Genomic DNA, 23,494 nt, shown 5'->3' with positions numbered 1-23,494 from the left:
TATACTGTATGTTACTGTGTAAGGAAGTGCACAGAATTTATAAAACAGCTAGGTACTCAATGACATTACAAGAATAAGTCATTGTCATTCTTGCAATAAAAGAATTTTACTTAATATAAGATATTTATACTATGTTGCAGTTTCTTTAATAAGAATACTGTGCTTAAATACAACAAAATGTAAACATTAAATAACCCAATTCTTGATTAATACCAAATGATCTGCTGGTTTGTATTGGGTTATCATGGCTAATAATTAGATACAGAATAATTTCGCCTAGAGGTAAGATTAAGTCACCATCTCATAATAAATTTAATAATTATAAATAAATATTTAAAATTTAATTTAGAAAGTTCTGGAAGAAAAGAATTGACTGAATGGGACTCAAACCTGCAATTCCCACTGTAAACAAACTGACATCCCCAGATGGCAACATGAGTAACCAGTATGATTATATCTAAATTATTAATAGTTCCGGAGGCAAAGATTGAACCAAGGTTTGTGTAACTGGCAATGAGTCTGCATGGTATGCAAGAGTTGTTGGTTCAAGTCCAACTCTGGGCTAATTCTTTTCTTCTAGAACTTTCTAAATTAAATAATTTATTTATAATTATTAAATTTATTGCCTATGGTGACTTAATTGCCTACCTGTAGGTAAAATTACTCTATAATTATTAAATGTAGCCATCATATAGCCCGATACAATCTTGGCAGATTGTTTGGTCTTAAACATCACTTTTCCATACACAATGCCATATATAAATGTAATGTTCTTTTGTTGGCTTTTGGTGAGAAGTTATCAATCTGTTTCTTAGAACATAACCTCAATTTAAGAAACCACATCTGATTTGGTTCAGACAATTTAGCAAATTGTATTGAAACAGCCTCAAGATACTAGGGAGATCTTCAGAATCACAAGTTGAAGAGTTTCCTTCTGGTGCTCGACTTCAATCCTCTGTTAATTACCACTTTGAGAACAAAACAGAAAGAATTAATTGCAGTATTTTAAACCTGCTTCTCTCTTGCTTTGCTTTTGTTTTTGTCTTTTGGTATTCAAAATTTTACACCACAATATACTATTGCTTGCACATGTGAATATATGTATATATATATATATATATATATATATATACACTGTATATACTTTTTGTTTAAAAAATTTAATTTATTCAGTTAACATAAAAAAGAATTTAGTTGATTTTATTCTTTTTATGGTTTTGTGTGTTTTAGTTTTAACAAAATAATTTAAAATGCTATGTTTTCTTTTTTAACTCCTCCTACTCCACGGGCACTAAGAGGACATTTTTTTGGCAAGCTCATTATGGATTTGTCCAGGCCCATGATGTGCCAATTGGTGAGGGATAGGGCCTGACTACTCCAAAAAAAATCCAGCAACGAGATCTGTAACTTTCCCAGTAAAAGAATTTAAAATTGTCTGTGATTTTCTGTTATGATATTTTATTATATATTAATTATTACAAAGTAGCAAAAACTTAATTTTGAGTGTAGAGATGAGTTTTATAAAAAAATTGTAAATGTTAATAACAAGTAATATCTTCATTAAGTTTGACTTCACTCTAGATAGTACACTTGACCTCCCCCTCTATCTCCCCATCTCCTCAACCTTTAACCATCAAAATTTATTGGGTTGTTCAGAAAGTAATTTCGTTTTATTTACCACTAGACGGATTAGTCGTATTTTTCTTGCCATTTTCATTCTAAACTGTATTTTTCATTATATATTTTGACAGCTAGAATTTTAAGGCTTATTTGTAAAAAATTTTGTTTGATTTTATGCAATTGTTAATTTTTTGTGTCCCATCAAATATGGAAGATCGAAAGCAGCATTTTTCTGCATATTTTGCTTTTTTATTACCGAAAAGGTAAGAATGCTGTTCAAGCGAGAAAAAAATTGTGTGACGTGTATGGAGAAGATGTATTGACAGAACGACAGTGCCTAAACTGGCTTACAAAATTTCGTTCTGGCAATTTCAATATTGAAGATGCACCACGTTCTGGATGGCCAGTTGAAGCCAATGAAAACAAAATAAAGGCACTGATTGAAGCAAACTGCCCGAATAACAACATATGAAATCACTAAGAAATTAAATATGTTGAATTGAACTGTTTATGATTACTTGAAACAAATTGGTTTCGTTTCAAAGCTTGATATATTGGGATAAAGCTTGATATATATGGGTTCCACATGTTCCTAAAGAGAGATGGTCTCTTTGGTGAGATTTTAAGAAAATTTTTCTATTGAAGCTTTTACCAGACAATTTAACAATTGATTCAAAAGTGTACTGCCATCGAGTAAACAAATTGAGTAATATCATCTAACAGAAAACGTAGCCAGAATTGATCAACAAAACAGGTGTAGTGTTTTACCACGATAATGTTAAATTTCACACAAGTTTGATTACTCATCAGAAACTGTTATAACTTAGATGGGACATGCTATCACACCAACCATATTCTCCAGATCAAGCATACTCAGATTATTACTTGTTCTGGTCTATAGAAATTTTTTTTAACTATAAGACATTTACTTGAAATGACAATGTCAAAAATGACTTGGATCAGTTTTTTGTAAGCAACGATTAAAACTCTTATGAATGTGAAATCATGCTACTACCAGAAACGATGACAACAGATATTTGACGAAAATGATTGATATATAATTCAATAAAACATTAATTTATTATAAAAATCTTGTTTTTTTTCCATGGAAAAAAATGAAATTACTTTCCGAACAACCCAATAATAGCATCAATCTTTTCTAATACAGAAAACTTCCCACAAAATTTCAGAAATTTTTGACAAAGTGGATAATAGAATCGTGAACCATACCATACACAAACATCCATGGAAAAAAAAACCCCAAAATTTTTAAAGTTTCTTGACATTTGAAGATCCCAAATCTAAAAAAATGTAAAAATCTTGGAAATCATTTTCTCATCAACCCCCACACTTTTTCTCCATATATACACCCATACATATTTTTCTGGCTGCTGGACATAACAGCCAGAAAAATAAAAATTTCCAAGATTTTTTGACACATGCAAATTTGTTCTCGGGTCCCCCAGAGTGGTAGGCTGTCTCGGCCATCCTGCTGCCTATATAATGGTTAAGTACAAATGATATTGACACCAGAAGGAAGTTTTGGTAACTTTACATAGATGGGAATAACCTGCAGAAAAAAATCAATTCCCATAATTTTTGCATATTTTGTCACATGAAAAGGACAGATGGTTGAGAGTATTTTTTATATTATAGTTCATTGAGGCACGAGTGCAAAATTCTGTCCTGGATGTGTTGAGCCCCATCCCTCACCATCTAGTCATCCCATTGTAGGTCTGTCTGAACCCATAAGTATGATTAAAGAGGTCCTCTTATTGCCCATAAGGCAAAACAAAATTATTTAAAATGCTATGTTTTTTTTTTACAACTACAATTAGATTTTTACTCACCTCAATAAATCTGTAATATCCAAATAAGAAAATATAATATTCAGACAATTGTAGCAAGCTGTCATTGTATTAAGTCCACTAAAATAAGAAAAGTTGTTTTGATGTGATACATTATTTCCAAATGTTCTTTTAATGGGAAGTTTCTCTGCTTGTAAGGATATTGTTTCAGATTCCAATTGCTTTTCTTGTAATTCTACAGGCTGAGATTCTGATTGTTTCTCTTGTAATTCTGTGGTTTGAGATTCCGACTGTTGATCTTGTAATTCTGCAGTCTGAGATACAAATGGTTTCTTTTCTTTTAATTTTTCTGTCTCAGGTTCCGAGTTCTTTACTCGTTCTGGATTTAGTTCTTTTGTATTGTCTGCAGACACTGTAGACACAATATCTTCTTGCCAGGTTGAACTTATACTTTTGGATGGTGAAAGAAGACTTTTTATGATATTTTGATTGCACTTCGTAAAATCTAATTTGACTTGTGGGATATCAGAAGTAAAAATCTGTAGAGGGGGAAGAGGATTCACAGGCAGAGAATGATGACTGATAGAAGCAGGAACCAAAGCAGTGGGTATAGAAGAAGAAATGGGAATAGGTGATTCAGTTAATACTTCTGAAGTTACTCTAGATGTAGTCATTGGTGTAGTTATTGCAGGTGTTGTAGTTGTCTCCATTTTCACTGCAGTGGTTACAGCTGCATTGTAAGATATGGTTGAATTATAAGTGGGATGACATACTACAGTAGTTATATCTGTTGACACTTTAATTCCACTAGATGTCATAGGAATAATTGGTTTTCCATTTGTTGTTAAAATCACAGAATTATCAGTAACTTCACTTTTATTTGTGAAACTTCCTAATGCACCCAACTTTGATTTAAATAAATCTGTTTGTATTTTATAAGGGTTTTCACACTGAGTAGGATTTTTTAAAAGTGTCGAAAGTCTTGAAGGAACTTCCGCAGTGGTAACTGATTTTGTTTCACTATTTACAGGAATATTTACACTTGGTTTGGTGCATGCCACTCCTTGCACAGTCTCCTGCAGAGGTACAGCAAGTTGTACTTGGGCATTTCCATTTGGAGTTGGCTGATTTGACGAAGTAATGCAGACAATTTTATTTCCTATTGCTAGTAATTGTGGCAATGAACTAGCAGGAAATGGTCCTAATATTTGCTGGTTTGTTCCAGTACAAAGAACATTATTTTGCGGTGCTAAAACTATACACTGATTAGAATTTTTTTGAAGAATTAAAGGTCTGGTTGGTCTTGTAGTAACAGCAGATGAAACAATAAATCTGTTAGTAGGAATGGCAGCTAGCTTTGGAGTCTCTAACACATTTGCGTTAGGAAGTCTTAAAGGAGGTGGAGGAGGAGTAGGCGTTGAATTATTTACTTGTTGATTCAAAGGAAGTCTAAGATTTGAAGTTGGAACAGCCAATATTCTTATCTGTGAGTTATGTGGGATGCAAGGTGGATAATAGGTACTTGCTACAGAGATTTTCTTGCCAATGACTCTTGGTTGTTGCATCAATTGAGAAGCAGGTTTGAGTGGAGGCATCTGTCTAATAACAGGAGCTGTATTCCAGTATGGATTCTGAACTGATGCATCTGAAAATAATTCAGTTGTAACTGTTACATGTATTTATAAGGAAATTCAATCATACCAAAAACCTTTTAAAATCAGTAATTTCTCACTTTAATCACTAAATGTTGATGTTTTTGATGTTAAAATTCAAATGTTTGAGCTACATTACATAATCAAAAGATTTAAAGAAATATATTTACAAATAAAATAAAATACAATGCCATAAATTCACTTATGCTATGGGGATCTCATACCACAATCTTTATGCTTGTGAGATATTGTCATAGTCTTTGTAATTTATAGATTTTCCTCTAAGTGCTGACTTGAGATATACAAATTCATTCAATTACTTTAGGATGCACTTAATATTGCTTTTTACACTTTCTCTAGTGGCAGAAAAGATCTTCAAATGCCTTTTGAAGAATATTGGAGGAAGGATGCATAGAAATTTGGTCACTTGGGAGGTCTGGGAGCACACAAAATACACATTGTTCAACTTGTCATTTTTGTGACTTGGCTAGTATGAATGTGCATTGTCATGAAGGAAAAAAGGGAAAACTCCTTTTGATTTCTGATGCAGTTTGCAGATCTTGCTCACTAGTTCTGAGTAGTAGCTGTCGTTCCAAACTGAATGAAGAAGTGACCAAATTTCTGAGTACTCTTCTTCAAACAGTTCTTGAAGATCTTGTATGCTGAAGAAGGTGCATAGGCAAAAATAGTTGAAAAATAAATGTATATAATAACATGTTTTATCAGTAAAAATTTAATAATTTTCTGTTTCTCCACCTATGTGAGTCCAAGGATTTACTGACTGAAACATCTGAGCTATATAGCTCAGATGTTTCAGTCAGTAAAACCTTGGACTCTGAGTTAAAGTTGAAACATCTGAGCTATATAGCTCAGATGTTTCAGTCAGTAAAACCTTGGACTCTGAGTTAAAGTTGAAACATCTGAGCTATATAGCTCAGATGTTTCGACTTTAACTGATGCACATAACATTCCATGTTCCATTGAGAATTTCATTTAATGTAGTAAAAAATGTTAGCATTCATTGATTAAAGTGATAAATTACTGATTTTAAAAGGTTTGGTATAATTGAGATTGTTTGTCCTTGTTGAATTAGTTAACCTGCATTAATTTATATTAATTTATACTAAAAATGAATTTATTGACTTACCATAAGGTGATTTCTGACTTTGCGGTTGTTCAATTACTTCATCTTGGTCTGACCCTTCGTGTTGAAGAACAACTTCTGGTGAGAGAACACAAACATTAGCCAAACTCTCATCATCAGTTAATGATTCGTCCGTCTTTGGGCTGGATTCGTTACTGTTTTTCATTAAAATCTTCAATTTATCTTGTAATGCATAAATTTTGACATCACAGCATCTCTATTAACAAAAACAAACAGAATTGAATAAATAAAACTAATAATTCAGTAAAGAAACTAATAGAAATTTTAAAATATTTTACATAGAATGTTATTGATTAGTAAACCAAAATGGCAAGAATTTATAGACTATACTAATTTATGATTTAAAAAGAACTGTAGATTCTAACCATGTACTATAGTTTGATATTTATACACAGTATACAAACTTTATTTTGTTATGTATCATCATCTTCAATCTTATTAATTCCTATAACATACATACAACCTTAGATTGATACCTGTTCATGTGTTGCAACTATCTTTGTTCATAGCATTATTTAATACCTTTTCTGTAAAATTTTTCTATGTAGAGTTTGAAGTCACTGACCTTTAGATGGGAGTAAACAATGGTACCTGGTATTCTATATTGTTCCAACTGGACTATTATCTAGATTTTGCACTATTTAATTTAAATATAATGAGAGTTGTATGTTCAACAAGGGCATAGTTTTAGGACGTTTATTGTTTCATATTAAGGATTGCCAAACCTTGTCATAACAAGAAACACATCATTATCATTGATGTGTTTGGTATGCTTAATGCTATTTATATAATGAAAATTCAATAGTAAACAGTAAACATTAAAAAATAAAAAAATGAATACATTAATTAATTACCTTGCATGTAAAAGGAACTGTTGAGTTTTCAGAATAATCTATACATTTTGGGTGAAAGAGACACAAGCAAATGGAACATTGTAATGATGGTAATTCTCCTAGGGCGTCAGCACAACGTTCAGAACATAGCTGAATCTCTGTCTCATCTATGTCACTGTAAATAACTTTATATTAAACAATTCAAGTCTTTGTAATAAATAAATATAAAATGCGTACATAATATAGAATTAAGTTTTATTCAGAACTGATATTATCTGAATGTTAATCAATGCCAGAGTGTATCACTTTTTACATATTTTACAAATGATCCATATAAGCATCACAGAATCTACAAAATCATTATTTTCTTTCATTAGATCTCGAAACCAAATGTGTTAAATTTGCCAGATTGTGGGTTCAAATCCCACTTCAGGTTCTGCACTAGTTAATGTGATTAATGATTGTGACGTTCAGATTTTAATAAGAATTATTGTTTGAGGAAATTCAAAGGCTGCTATTGTAGCACTGCACATTAAATAAATACTATATTATTAGTCTTAAATAAATTACAGTATAAGAGGAGGATCCAAAACTTCAGAGATCTGGGATATAATTTCTTGCCTTAAATAGTTTAAAATATTGTTGCACAACCACCTTCAAAATAATCCCTTTGGATGATGTTATATTTTTACCAGTCTTCATACAACTTCTGAAAGCATTACATGTAAGCCATCTTCAGCAATTGCCAAAAGTACTTCCTGCTATGTTGCTTTTACGTCATTAAATGACATCCCTGCAGATGTTATTTTATCAGTGGAAGGAGAGAAAAAAATCTCAAAGAGGTTAAGTCAAGCAAACAGGTGAGATATGAAAGCACAAATGTATGGCACATCATCCACTTTGCTATCTCTCTGGCCATTTATGATGGATGGACTCAAGCAAATGGCATAAAAAGTCCAGACAATGCTTCTTGTTTACTGTCTGCTGTTGGGAATAAATTTTGTATGAAGTAAAAGCACTGTAAGAGGCATTACAAGTGGTTGCAAAAAATGGCTTATGGCAATGCTTTCAGAAGCTGCACAAGTACTGGCAAAAGTGTATTGTTTCCAAGGGGATTATTTTGAAAATAGTCATGCATTGGTAATTTAAACTAGTCATGGCAAGAAACTATATGGAATCAGATTAATCAGGTTTTCCAATGGTGTGAACACATGTTCTTATAACACTTAATAATTCAGAATCCTGCATGAAAATTTTGGTCATGTGTGCAACATACCCCTCACCAATTTTGACTATTTCTTGTCTTTTTTCAAAGTGCCAAGTTCCAAACTTTGTTATAATACAAGCAGGAATGCAATGCAATCACATTGCTAATACATACACAATATTGGTTTATTAAATTTTTTTTATGTTGCAATATAGATTGTATTGATTTTTATTACAGTTAAATATTTAAAAATATACTTAAGAATTGGTATATGTTAATAAAACATTGGATTATTTTAAATTAATCATGCTGACTAGCTTTGGGTAACACAGATACAGTAGAGCATTGATTATCCGAATATCGATCAACCAAAACATTGGTTAACTGAAAGCGTTCCAGTCGGCAAATTTAAATTTCCACTAGTGCTGTGGCACTGCAATCTTCGGCTATGTCTTGGGCTACTCCAATATTACTTTTGTTGGTGTGTGTATTTTAGCTGGTAGCACTGGTGCAACCATGAGAGGGTACTTAAGGATGCACCAGGATTTGAATGAATTTCAACATGGGATAGGTTAATACATTTTTTCGTACATAATCAGTTATCCGAACAACCCCGGTCCCGAATTGTTTCGGATAATCAATACTCTACTGTATTTAGAATGAAAAATATAATCTGCATATTTTCCATCATAACAGTGACAACTTTTAATTATGAAATTTTTGATTAAATAATTGAAGCGAGAGAAAAATAATAGCAGCACTTCCAGTTTTCTGACATGTGATAGACTTATATAATTGGTAGAATGTAGAATGCAAATCAAATTCTAATTGGTTGTAAATGATATTTACATTGCTTATTCCTTCATATATAAAGTTTACGAAGTCCAACAGTAAATCAATCAAATCAGAATTCTTTTTTTTTTTTTTTTAAGCAGGATTTCACGTGGAGCGGTTTACATATTTGAACGTGCTGTTTGATTTAGCAATTTGAATATAACGGATGGTTTGAAAGTGTAATCGGAAACAGTGTATTCCCGATTTAGCTTTTAAACTATCAGTTGTATTCAAATATACTTCTGAACCACCAGTTGGTTTTTGAAACACTTTTGAATTTGAATTCTAAATGGAACACATGTATAACTGACCTGAAGCAGGGTTGTCAAGCTGTTTGAAAATGTTTGTCATTCGTAATGTATTACTGTAAGGTTATTTATGTGATTATTATTTAATATAGACAACAGTGTAAGTAAAGATTTTTATATTTTATTTTAAAAATTGTTTACAGTTGATACGGATAAGCTTTTTCTCAGATAAAGAGTTGGAAAGAAAAAGAATAGACGATAATTGTTTTTAAAAGTATTACGTAAATTGTTTCTAATTTTATACATAATTAACATTTGTCAAGATTTTCTTTAACATATTCAAAGCAGTTAATAGAAACATGGGGTCATTATTTATTTTAAACCTAATTTAATGTAAAAATAGATAAAAAAACAAAGAATCCAAAATTATCACATATTAAAGGTTTAATTTGAAAAACTGCAAATTATGTTTAAAACGCATAAAATTACTCTGGCTTTGATTTAAAAAATTTACAACAAAGACTCTTGATAAAAAAAAAAAAAAAGTCAAAAAAAGGGAAGAGGAACTATTCACAAACTCTGTTGAAATCAATTTATTACACTCTATGTACATGTATAGACAAAAACATTTACGTAAGAGAAACAGGAAGGAAGTTTGAGATAAGAGTAAGCAACAGAATAAATTTAGAATATAATAAACTAATTTTTAAGGCCACATAAACATAACAAAGGCACAAAATTACTTGAATAAATACATAAATATGAATATTAATAAAATTTTAGCTACTACAGCACACTCAAGTTGAATATTCAGAGAACATACTAAACAAAATTTTACATCTAGTAATTAGGAAAGTTCTTTCAGGAGTGATACATGAAATTACTGTTAAAAATGTTAATTAGAATTAAGTAAATTTGACATTTACCTGTTATAATCCTCACCTCTTCTAAGTTTAAATGTAAATATGCATAAAGAAAGACTATTATTTTAGAACAGTTTATAATAGAATAGAAATTGTGTATGATGACATCTGTTACGGGATTTTATTAAGAAAAAACTTTTATATCATTAATTATAACAAAAGGCAAAGGCTTAATTTTGATGTAGAAATGATTTTAAAAAAAAATATTTTAAATGCAAACAACAAGTAAAATTTTCATTAAGTCTGATCCTGCCTGATACAATACACAGTCCCTTACATTCCATACCCCAAAACTGAACAACACCAATGCCTCTTATATACAAGCTATCACGCTAAATTTCATTTCTTAATCTTTACTCCATCCTGAGATATTAAATGAAATAAGACATCAATGCATACACCTGAATTTCCCCCACCCTTTTTTACTTTTTTGGGTTCGGGGGGTCTGAAAATTTTGAGATTTTCAAAAAACCCAGAGGAAAGTGAGAGAGACACCCGATGAGGGGCAATGTGCCAGAAATGTATCTTTGTGTTAAAATATAATGCTGGGAGTGAGGAATGAAGAGACTTCTGTAATATAGAGAAATGTTAATTTGTTGTTGTACTTTTAAAACACGAAGGCATACTATTTTAGAGAGTAAAGAAGTGTTAAAATTAATTCACTTACTTATTCTTGAACTTTTTACATGGAGAATCTGCTCCAGAAGAATAATTTCTTTTCTGTGAGGGAAGAAAAGGTCTTGCCATTCTCAGTTTACTACCAGAATTTACTTTATTTTCTGTATTTTTCTGGATAAAATTGTTGTCATTTATACTGACTGGCATAATGGTTACAACAGCTCTATGTAAAAGTTTTTCTTCTGGATTCAGTAATAAATTCTGCTTTGATAGTAACTTTCTTTTACCTGGCTGAGCTTTCGGCGACAACTTTTTCTTAAAACCAACAATCTTTGAAAATGTGCTTTGTTTTGGCGAGCGAGGAGACTTCACATTATTTGCTTGTGTGGGTGAATTTCTTTTATTAAGCGGTCTCTCTTTTGCTTTCCGCACAACCTCGAATGGTTCTCTGTATATATGTCTTTTATAGAAGGTGAAGTTGTGGGATGTCAATCCATTTGTATCTTCCATAGAGTCCACTACGACAGGATATAATATGCTTTCATTATTGTATTATTAGATAAAATATAAAATGCCAAAGTTATAATGATACTTACAATAATTTATTACATCAGGAATTGAACGCTGCATGTAAAAAAGATAATGATTAATTAAAGAAGTTATTCAAAAGTTTATATCTACACATTCATTATTTGTGCCCTTTCTCAATTAAAAACTTTTAATTGAGAAAGGCTAAAACACTATTTTACACATTTATTCTATATGGAAGCATCAAGGATGACCTTAAGGTTGAAAATACTTTTGAAGTTAGAAGAAAATAAATGAAATTAATGGTTAGTGTTTTATATATATATACAGTAATACCCCGAACTTACGCAATAGGTGAGACCGAGCGATAACCGCGTAAGTCAAATTCGTGTAAGTCAGGGTTAATTTCCCAATTTGTGTAAAATCCAAGTCGGATGTATGTAAGCTAATAAATGTTCTCATTAATCTTATCTCGTCTTTTGATTCGTTCACAGTTACAAGAAATCATCACAAAGAGTCTCTCAAGTCTCCGTAGATATAACAAACACAAAATAAATTGTAGCTATGTGTCGATTCCGCACGACACGTCCGAACATGTAAGTCGAACAATAGTGTGGGTGGAGTGAGTAATCGAGAGTTGCGTGGCACAAAACAAAAGACGAATCGACAAGATTTGAAAATTGCTTAACTCCAGGTTTGCGTAAGTTGGAGTAGCGTAAGTCGAGATATTACTGTATATATAAATATATGAAAATTTTAAGCATTTATACAAAATCTTTATTTCAATTAGTTAATTTTTATGACAAAGTGCCCATTTAGCCTAGAGTTTTGATTTAGTATATTTAATTAAAATTATCTTCAATTAAGTTTAATTAAATTAAATAAAAAATCTTTTAAAAATATGCTTTTGGTCAATTTGCCCATCATCAGCAGCTCACAAGATCAATAGCAAATGATCTGATGCATTGACGATGGACAGGGCCAAAATACAAGAGGTTTTTTTTATTTTCTTTCCAAGAAAAGCAGTTACTTGTGAAGGAATGCATTACTTTAATATGGAAGAGAAATGAAATGAACTAATAAAATAAACATAATAAATCTGCATGTGCATATCTATATATAACATAAAACATTGTATAAGTATCCCTCATACAATAAGGCTTCACCCTAACACAGTTCCAGAATTTGGGAAATCTTCCATACAAAATTTCACAATTTATAAGTGCAAATTCTATAATTTTATAACTTTTTTTTAGTATTCAAAAAATTTCTGGAGGGGAAAAAATTGCATGGTATTTGACTGAACAAACATGACCTACTAGAACAAATTTTTGATTAATAACACATTTTTATTTTGCCATCCATAAAAAGAAAATTTATGATAAAAATAAAAAATGAAGTTGTTGCTAATATATGTGATCAAGAACAACAAAAAACACTCGGGAAGATGAAGATACACTGTAAAAAAACACCCTCATTTAACTAAAATTAATATTAAAGCATTATACAGTACTTTTAATTGTGATTGTTAGTTAATTATTGATTGAAAATCAATTATTGAGTTCTTTAATAAACACATTTCTCTTAGTAACGAAAAAGAATAGTATACTTTGCCAACTTTTCGAATCTAATCTTATGTTTCACACTAGTCCTCTGTTTCATATAACAGATTTGCACAACATGGCACTTTTTTGGAATGTAACTACCAGGTTATATGAGGAATAGAATATGAGAAAAGATTTTAACTTTTGGATTTGATTATTGCTTCAATTATTACAAATATAGCATAAAAACTTATTATTCTTTAAAGCTGGAACTGCTGTACAAATTGATAATAAATCAACCGTTCAGTTGTTTCCAGCAATGCGAAAGTCTGGCTAAATCTCTTCTATAGATGTTTGACGCTAACCCCTGAACGAGGCTGAAAATGTTTGCTTTTTGTTATATCAAGGGCATTGCTGAAAACGAACGAAAAGTCAGTTTATTATCAATTTCATGTATAAGCTATTAAAATCAAAAAACACGCACCAATTTCTTCATGCCATCAGGAGAACGATAATATACATCACACATTCTTTTCCCTTTAAGTGAAGTGGCTCTTTCAACAACCTCTCTTGACCATCCTAAATTCAAAATTAATTTCAACATTATGTTAGAAGAGCAAAAATATTAAAGGATTTTAATTAGAAACATTAAAAAATTTGTTAAAATAGAAATCAAAGATATAAAGATATCCCAGCAAAATTATAAAAATAATCTTTATATACAGTGATTACACAAATTGTAAGGAACCAAGTCCGAGCATTATTTTTATTTACTTTTATTTTGCTTTTTTATTATATTTTTGTTTGGGGCTTATGTTTTGTGAGGACGAAGGTTTCCTCACCATTCACCTTAGAAACTTAAAAATAGAAGAGAAACCAACTCACCAACGAGAGAAAAGTGCCGTAGAAAAAAACTCACGCACACTTGCGTTCCCGAGCGGAAAAAAGTAAGTCCGCACCGAGAAAAAGGGGGAGGGAAAAACCCCACGAGCACAACTTAAATTCGCTAAACCTTAAAAGAATAAAACATCCCGAAAATTGTAAAAAAGAATAATGTAAAAGGTTAGCGAGTATTGTCGGAAAAATAGGCTGCCAGACAAATAGAAAAAATTTATTGTTAGCGAATAAGTATGTAAATGAGGGGAGTGATCGCAGTCAGAATTGTGACGTCACCTCACAGTATAAAGTCCGAATGTCAAGTGAAGATGACAAGCAAAAGTTTCGGTTTCGTTTTCAGTTACAGGTGGACGCCATTTTTGACTGTCGTACTTTAATCATCAATAGATAGTGTTCAAAGGGTTTTTCCCTTCACGAGAAGGACGAGGTTTTTCGCTACAGGTATTTCTGAGACTAGAGGAACCTGTTGGGGAAGATTCCCTGGACCCTTGGGGTTTTTAAGGTAGGAGTGTTTTAGTACTCCGTCGTGGAGGTTTTTCCGAGTGAAGGAAGGGCTTCTCCCCAGCGAGGATGCCCTCAGCCACGGCCGTCAGACTCGGCGGATCGCGGTGATCTTACTGAACTTCACTTTTTCGCCCCTTTAATGGAAGTGGAAAAATTACATTCCATTAGCTGGTCGCTTCCCCCGGAGCAAGTTTACATGGTATTTCTGGAGGGTCAGAGTCCCCTTAACCGTCTTCGCCCGGCGGAACTTCTTGGAACAACACTTCACACACCCGGAAAGCATACAAGACGTCCGGTATTCGCGGGCAGGCACTCTTATACTTAAATCTTGTGACCCACAAACAGCGGAGGAGGCCCTACACATCGCAGACTTGGCTGGAACACAAGTTAGGGGCTGATTGGCACCCGACTGTGCGCTTACTGCGTATCTCATGTGAGGTGTCGATACGTCAATAGCTGTAACAGAGATATACGACATACTTTCGGACAAAAACATTCCAGTCATACCGGTAGAAATACGCCGCTTCACGCGAAGAGAGGGGGACTCAGTAGTTCCAAGTCCCACAGTTTACTTGTCAGTGGAAAGTGCTACAAAAATGGAGACAATTATTTTATACCAGTGGTTCCCAATTAGTGGAAATTGCATGAAGGGGTACGCGTGGCAATCTAAAATCGGTCGATTTAAAATTTAAATGCACGACATGAAGCAATCAAAAAAATAACGGGTGGACCGTCAAAAATTCGGCAATTTACAACACGATGTCGAATCCACAAATTCATTTATTTATAACTAAAAATATTCTCGAAATTTCATTAAAAAAAAATGCATTTGTGACAGTGCCTAAATAAAATTATTACGCAAGAAACAAAACTTGTACAATTAACCCCTTTAGTTCCCAGCAATTTTTGATATTAATGTAATTAAACATAAAAAATACTTAAAACTGAAAAAAAAAACGAAAGAAATGCGTTAATTTTGAAGAAAAAGCTTCAACCTTTATTTTCCTTTGTCTCGCCTTTCTGCGAAATTTGACACCGATGAGTCATTGTTTACACAGCTGGATGACCTTGATTACAGCTGGAATCGGATTTCCCGGGACATTCTCATAGAAGTCTCGGGAGGCGAAGGGTTTGTAGTAGGGTGAGTACTAGCTGGCCGTATATTTTAAAATATTTTAAAAAAATTCAAATTTTAATTGCGATTTCCGACCCCCCGACTTAATTAAACGTATATATAATAAAATCTATTAATTAAAAAAATTAAAAAACTATTGGAGGTGGTTTTTGACATCAGAAACTAGCTTTAAATAACTTTACCAAAGGAAAATCTGTGCACTACAACTTTAGAACGATTAATTAATTTTGATAAAAAAAATCCCATTAAAAAACAATTAAGCCTTAATTGAGCCTTAAAATTTTTTGAAAAAATTTGGAGACTTAAAAAAACATTCCAAAATTCAAAGAAAAACAAAAATTTTTTGGGGGGCCGAAAGGACTGAGTTTTATGTAAGGCTATGTAACCTGCCCAAGTTAACTCGGTCGAAGAACTAAACGGTTAAATTAACAAAAAGATTTGAACTGTCTTCTTAAACAGTGCAAATCTTGTTAAACCTGACACAGACCTGTGAAAAGAAGTTGAAAATGTTTGTTTAAACAAAATTTTTTTTGTTTTTAACTCTTTCCACCCTATGGGCACTAAGAAAGCCTCTTTTAGCAAGCCCATTATGGAGCAGCTGGGTAATGAGAGATGAGGCCCAACATATCCAGACAAACCACCCCCAAAAAATTTCTGGAGATTTTTTGACCTATCCAGTTTTGATCCCAGGTTCCCCAGAGCAGTAGGATGCTTGGGAACATTGACTGCTCGGCCATCCAACCGTCCATTTAAACAAATTAAAGTATTGCTGAAAAAGTACAGTAAGACCCTGCTTAACGCTGATTCAATATAATACAGTCTGCTCAATGCCTAAAAAAAAAAAGCTCAAAATTTACACTGATTTAAATTATTGCGGCATTTTATTGATTCATACATAATACGATTATTTATGAACATGAACCAATCAGAAAAACATGGCAAAAAGGTGTACTTTCTTTAAATCTATGTTTGTTTGGTGCAATTTTGGAAAAAATATATCATCATTGATGCCATAGACAATATCGGCTTTTCTTGGCAAGAATTAACTGATAAATGCATGAACGAAGTGTGGAAGAAGGTATGGCTGAAGGTATCCAAGAATTCTCAACGAGAAGAGCCTATCGCTATATCATTAGGTTGATCAAACTCAACCTAATCGATACAGCAAGACTAGGAGATGTAGGGACGAAAAGGATATTGAGGAGTTACTGTAGGTTTCTGTTGAGAGTCCTATCAACAACAACCTTCAAGAACTGACAGAACAAGGAATCCATGTAGAACTGGAAAATAGTGATTCTGAAAATGAAAAACCTAAAACATTTTTCTACAGATTTCATTAGTAAAAGTTTTGTAACGATAACCGAAATCGTTGATCAAACTGTAGTGAATGATCTAGATTTTGAAAGGAGTGCAGAAGCAAAACAAGGCATTTTGGATGCAATCTTCTGCTACTGACATTTGCTTAAGGAAAAAAAAAAGCGACAAATGAAACTTCATGACTTTATTGCAAAAAAACAAGAATTTCAGAAAAGTCAGGACCTTCATCACAAAAAAATGAAACTACTAATATAGAAAAATTGAACTAATTAATATATTATTATACATTTCTGTGTGCATATGTTTATGTGTTATTTAACATATATTATTATACAAATTAATATAAAAATAACTTAAAATTAAAGTATAATTTTTTTATTTTCATTCACGTGTTCCCCTATCCCTATTTACTCTGTTAAAATGACCTTGTTTAACACTGTTTCTCTAAGTGCTTTGTCATCTAGGAACGCATCCCCCGCACTGAGCAGGGTCTTACTGTATTTAAGATGCTGTTCAAGCATTTTATCATTACAAGTAAAAATATTAAATATTAAAAATAATTTTATCTAATATATATTTTGAAACACCATGAAGTGTTGACAATAGACATTGGACTTTTTCATATCCACTTTATTTTCTTATGTACAGTACTTTCTTTAAACTAATTGTTCCAATTGCCAAAACACTCTCAAAAAGTATAACACAAAAAAGAGCATTAATTCCGAAATGCATACTACTCAGGAAAATAAAGATATGATTTTCTAAAGTTTGTCTTCTTTCTGACTGATGGTGTAATAAGTCTAGCAAAAAAGGAAGCCATCATAGAGCTAGTATAATTGAATACTTAATTGTTAATATTGTAATTTTAAAAACAGAGTTTCTGATGGAGTGAATATGTTTAAAAGATTTGTTGCTGTCAGATGTAAGGATATGTCATCGACCAAAGTTTATAAAATAATAATTGTAAATGACCTTCTCTCAGATTATTCTCAAATATCAACAGTTATCGAATTTGTTCTTTCACACCCAGTGCACGCTGCAGCGTGTGAAAGGTTTCGGTGAGATGACATTAACAAAAACTCCAATTAGAAACTGTCTTCATGTAAAAAAAATGTCAGCAACTTGTTGAACATCTTGGTAAATGGCCCCCAAGATGGGAATTTGATTTTTATTCAGCATTTGTTGACTGGTGTGAATCAAAACCAAGAATTGTTCAATAATGTATGATACTTGTGGGTTGTAACAATATATTTATGGTTATATTGGTACTGCAGTACACTGTAATAATGTACAGTATCTACGAGAATAAACAAATGTTTAAACAATAATAATGTATTGTGTAATTTTTTGGGTAGCCTCATGAATGAGAAATGTTAGCTACAGTTTATAAAATTTTACTACAACTTTTTTAGTAAAATTAGCTAAAATGCTATAGAAAATTTTTTCAGCTTAAACCCTGATTATCCTTCATACAAATGTTTTACAATATATTAATCAAAAGACAAACATAAATTCATACCATGTTTAAAAGGTTCAAGAAATTTTTCATTAATTACAGTACTTTCTTGATTGTCTTCCCCAGAGAGACCCGATTTCACATTTGCTTCATTCATAGTATTATTTTCTTTACTCAAGTCGATGTTTTCCTTACCTGCAAAATTAATAAATATGTAATATTCTTTTAATATAAAATAAAAACTGAAATCAAACTTTAAAACAATGAACAGACAATGTATTAAATTGTATATTGATAATAATAATCTGGTGCATATACAGCATGCTACAGTATTCTTTTGACAAACCAAAATTCCTTAACTTGAATTTTATTCTTGTCTCGACTTAACTTCCTTAGGCTCAATGCATTCTCTTTCTCTATAAGTCGACGTAGTTTTGAGGTCTGTTTTTGCTAACTCAAAATTTAAGATCTAAAAACTTTGGATGTGTCACCTGCTAAAGTGGCTTTAACGTAGTTGGATAAGCAAGTCAATGACGTGGCCATTCATTTAAAATTGACTACGTCATTGGTTTGCTTACCAGCTTTATTAATTAATTAAAGCTGCTTTACTAGGTGACATAGCCTTTATTTTGTATGCTTTCTTTTCCACTTTTTAAAGGGACAGATGATGATATTACAAAGTTAAAGATTGTTACCATGTAGAATTGCATTTCCAATTATAGGACATAAAATTCAAAATTTTAATGACATTTCTAAAGTAACAATTGCAAAATTACACAGAAAATGAAGAATTAAACATAAACTGTCCAATCAAATCTTAGCACTTTGAAATCATTACAGCAGAGCATCGATTATCCAAATCAATTGGAGACTGGGGTTGTTCAGATAACTGATTTTTCAGATAACCGATTATGTACGAAAAAATATATTAACCTATCCCATGTTGAAATTCATTCAAATCATGGCACATCATTAAGTTCCCTCCCGTGGTCGTGCCAGTGCTGCCAGCTAAAACACGCACACCAAAAAAAATAATATTAGAGTAGCCAAAGATTGCAGCACCATACCACTAGCGGAAATCTAAATTTGCTGACTGGAAAGCTTTTGATTAATTAATTGCAAACAAAAATTACAAGAAAAATAAAAATTTTGTTTCTACCGTATTGCAAACAAATGCAATAAGGTAGAAACAAATTAATTTCACACAGTTTAATTAAACACAATGAAAAAATTGATTTGTTCAGCATGGCAGATCTAACATTGTTTAATTCAATTGGTAATCTTGCAATGACCTGAATGACTAATTAAGGATTAAGCACTGTATATATAAACATTTCTTCCAGTAAATGTGTAATGTTTCAATTTTGTTTAAAGTTATCATTTGTAAATCATTAATTCAATACCAATCTTTAAATTTGATGTATTTTACTGTTTTAATTATTTTAAATCAAATAGGGATGATCAACATTGATGATAATTACTACTATGAATTTCAATAGAAGTTCACCCGGTACTGGACATTAAGGATTTTAGAAATCAGTAGAAAAGTAATAAGAAAATCATAAAAATAATGTAATCAGGTTATAATTAGCCATGCATTTCAATAGTGGAATGAAACAAAAATATAAAAATCTAACAGGAAAAAATACCATAAAATTCAGTACACCATAAAAAAACATTTTTCAATACTGGGACAGATATTAGAAGTTACTAGTGTGCTAAATATTCAAATGAATAGCAAGAAATTTAAATAAAAATTCTTCTTAAAATAGCACTGAATGTTTTTAAGTTAACAATAAAATTTAATATTTCTCAAAAACAAAATAATCTACATCCACAGGTCGCATATGTATTCTCTTGACCTTGGCATTCAATATGAGTCTAAAATTTGACTCTAGCATAAAATTTACTAAACCTTTCTCTTTTTCCAAGTCAAAATTTGTGTGAGATCCGCGATTTTTACGCCGATGTTGGGAAAAAATATTTGTAAACAACTCCGATGAAAAAAAAAAACACTCTTGGTGAGAAGTATATCGGAGGTCACTGATTGTTTTCACACTTAGGTGTGAAAGTTGTCACTTAGTTGATCGGAATGCACCGTGGATCACGTGACTCATTTCCCATGAATAACGTATAAAAGCTCGAGTCCCCGGAAACTCTAGGAAACCAAAGGAAGTTATACTTGTAACTGTGCATATTCCGAACCGAAAGGACATACAACCGACCACAGCCATTTGAACTTCCATGATTATCGCCATTCTATCATTCCCGTGCCAATTACGAATGCATATTAGACATATCCTCATAGAGGTATTTGTATTTTTAGAGCTTTGTGAACTCTCTCTGTCCATTAAAGCTATTAGAGCGTTCCTTTTTGTATAGTGAAAGTATTTAACTGCATTTAACCTATGTATCCTAGCTTAGTTATATAAATAAATGGTTGTTTAGTTTGTTAATCCTGTCTCCTGTCATTAAAGGACACCTGCCGACTTACCAACACACTCCCCACTCACTTTTTGCCCTCCTAGCCATCCGACAAATCAGAGATCGGGTTCTACCATCCTGTTGCAGAGTAAGCGGTCATTAGGGGATTAGCCCAGTGGCCTGCTGCTTATCTCACATTTGGCATTTTCCTATTTGACTTCTCCTTTCTTCTAATTCTTAGCTTCTTCCTGTTGCAATTCAATTTTGTGAACTTTCTTCGGACTTCTTCTGCAGAGTTAAGATTAGAATTTCACTCTTTTCGCTTCTCATTAGTGATTGTTTCATTGAAGATTGGGGAGATTTGTTAAAGTATTTTCTGTAAATCATTTGAAGTTGACACTATAGGCTTAAAAGGAAAAATGAAAGTCACAGATGTAATTTTTCTTAATAAAATGTATTTTATCCTTGTCTGGTACTGGTGAATCCATACTGTCCAGTACTGAGAAACCAACATGTTACATATTCTCATTCAGTAATAACAACAACAAGACTAATTCCCACATATTTAATAAACACCACCAATTGATTTAAAGACTTTACTATTATGTAATGTTTTTGTAAACACTCCACCTCCTTGTAATTCATTATAATGATTTCTGAATACTCACCATCCTATATCTGCATTACATAATTTATGGGCAGCCCCCAAAAAATGGGTGAGTTTGAATAAAGAATTGCAGAAAACAACTGATGTACATAAATTAACAAAATATGCATTTCGAAAAGATGTTACTAATAAACAGGATAAGGTAAAACTAATATGCCAGGCAGATCTTAGCTATCCTATTAATATAGTGAACAGTTCAAAATAGCAACTGATGTACAAAGTAGAAAAAGTGAACCAATAAGCAAGAAGAAATGTATTTTGTACAAGTAGTCTTTAGTTAAAGTGGTATTAGCTCATAGTAAATGTGAGTCATATTACGTAATCCATGAGTCACATCAGTCAGTTTCAAAAAATGCATTTATTGCATACTGTACTTTGTACAACATTACCAATTGAAATATATGACAGATATTACCACTGTTAAGAAATACAGCACTAGTGCATACTTATAAATAACACTCAGTGGCCAAAAGTTTTCATTGCCCTATGTCCAAAAATGTTTTCTTTCACATTCATTTGTACTAAATTTTGAAAATTTTTGGCTAAATTCTTATATTTATTTATTAAATTTTGCAATTTTAGTTTTTTTTTGTTGTGGAAAAGTAAAAATTTGCCTAGAATTCATCCAAAATTGCCCTTGATGTAAAAAAATTTTGTATGCCTAAACTTGTCATTTTTCATCTAGAATTTATAAATCTAGACATCTACATGCCTATCTGATAGTCCTAATAAAACCTGTGCCCTTTAAACCTTTTTACCTGTCATTGAGGTTATGACTTTGCAGAGCTAATCTGGTAAGTCTGTACTCATTCAAGCTGCACACATCTTAACCTTTACCCAATGGAGGGCAGCCCAACTTCGGTTAGATTGTGGGGCACTATGTCATACAGTATTCGCATTCTCAATCTTGTACTCTCGCACATCAAACAAGGCATATTGATAGTTGTAAAATCAATGAAAAATTCTGTACCAATCTTTCGTATTTGTAATCAGTTGAAGATGGCCATGTAAGTAGCTAAAAGCATTTTTATATAAATTAATAAGATTTTGTTTACTTAAAAACAGCAGTTTAATCCTGATAATTCATAACATAATGCACATTTTCATGATATATTTGTGCGAGCCTGAGGCCCTAGGTCAGGGGTAGGAAACCCTTGGTATACTTGCCAAGCATGGCATGCGAACAATTTTTTTTCCAGAATGCAACGCAGAGCTCACCTTAAAAATAAAAATATCCAACATCTTAGCTGAGTTGCATATTTTAACTTAACAGAATAATCTTGAACTTTTGTCGGATGATATTAATTTTGTAAAAGTTAATTGAAGACACAGACTGACCAAAAAATAAAAATATAAAACCTTTTTTGGTAGACACCATTTATTCATTTCACGTGTTCCAGAACAAAAACTTTTTGACGACCTGACCTTCTTTTTTAGGCTACTTGGTCGTCAAGTTTACAAACATTCCTTTAAAAACAGAAAAATATCTAATTAAAATTATAAATTTCAACTTAGAGTTCATGGGTCTTACAGCCATCTTCATGTTTTTCATCCTTTCCATTGGGGATTTTTGGCCTTTATATCTACTGAAGAAATGCACTGGTATATGTAGATTACTATGGCTTCCCCTGGTGACGAATCTTTGCGAAATTTTAATCTTGAACTTTCGTCGGATGATATTAATTTTGTAAAAGTTAATTGAAGACACAGACTGACCAAAAAATAAAAATATAAAACCTTTTTTGGTAGACACCATTTATTCATTTCACGTGTTCCAGAACAAAAACTTTTTGACGACCTGACCTTCTTTTTTAGGCTACTTGGCCGTCAAGTTTACAAACATTCCTTTAAAAACACAGGAAAACATATAATTAAAATTAAAAATTTTAACTTATAGTTCATGGGTCTTACAGCCATCTTCATGATTTCCATCCTTTCCATTGGGGATTTTCGGCCTTTATATCTACTGAAGAAATGCGCTGGTATATGTAGATTACTATGACTTCCCCTGGTGACGAATCTTTGCAAACTTTTGATTTTAAAATTTCGTCGGATGATATTAATTTTGTAAAAGTTAATTGAAGACACAGACAGTCCAAAAAATAAAAATATAA

General features: G+C 31.9%; 1 protein-coding gene across 1 annotated transcript in view; it reads right to left on the bottom strand.

Annotated features, from left to right (window-relative positions):
• The window catches only part of LOC111632739, a 57,893-nt gene that overhangs the window by 8,813 nt on the left and 25,586 nt on the right, over positions 1 to 23,494 (bottom strand). Inside the window, exons 3-9 of the mRNA XM_023377253.1 lie at positions 18,353 to 18,484; positions 13,465 to 13,559; positions 11,505 to 11,532; positions 10,958 to 11,426; positions 7,100 to 7,253; positions 6,228 to 6,441; positions 3,471 to 5,073 (exon numbers count right to left, since the gene is read on the bottom strand). Of these exons, the coding sequence (XP_023233021.1) occupies positions 3,471 to 5,073; positions 6,228 to 6,441; positions 7,100 to 7,253; positions 10,958 to 11,426; positions 11,505 to 11,532; positions 13,465 to 13,559; positions 18,353 to 18,484 (2,695 nt within the window). The remainder of the gene's footprint in view (positions 1 to 3,470; positions 5,074 to 6,227; positions 6,442 to 7,099; positions 7,254 to 10,957; positions 11,427 to 11,504; positions 11,533 to 13,464; positions 13,560 to 18,352; positions 18,485 to 23,494) is intronic.

This window comes from Centruroides sculpturatus, unplaced genomic scaffold, assembly GCF_000671375.1.
Source record: "Centruroides sculpturatus isolate CEXI.00-Female unplaced genomic scaffold, Cexi_2.0 scaffold239, whole genome shotgun sequence".
Classification (NCBI taxonomy): Eukaryota; Metazoa; Arthropoda; class Arachnida; order Scorpiones; family Buthidae; genus Centruroides; species Centruroides sculpturatus.
Note: the sequence above shows the minus strand (reverse complement) of the source record. Positions and strands in the feature narration are given on the sequence as shown.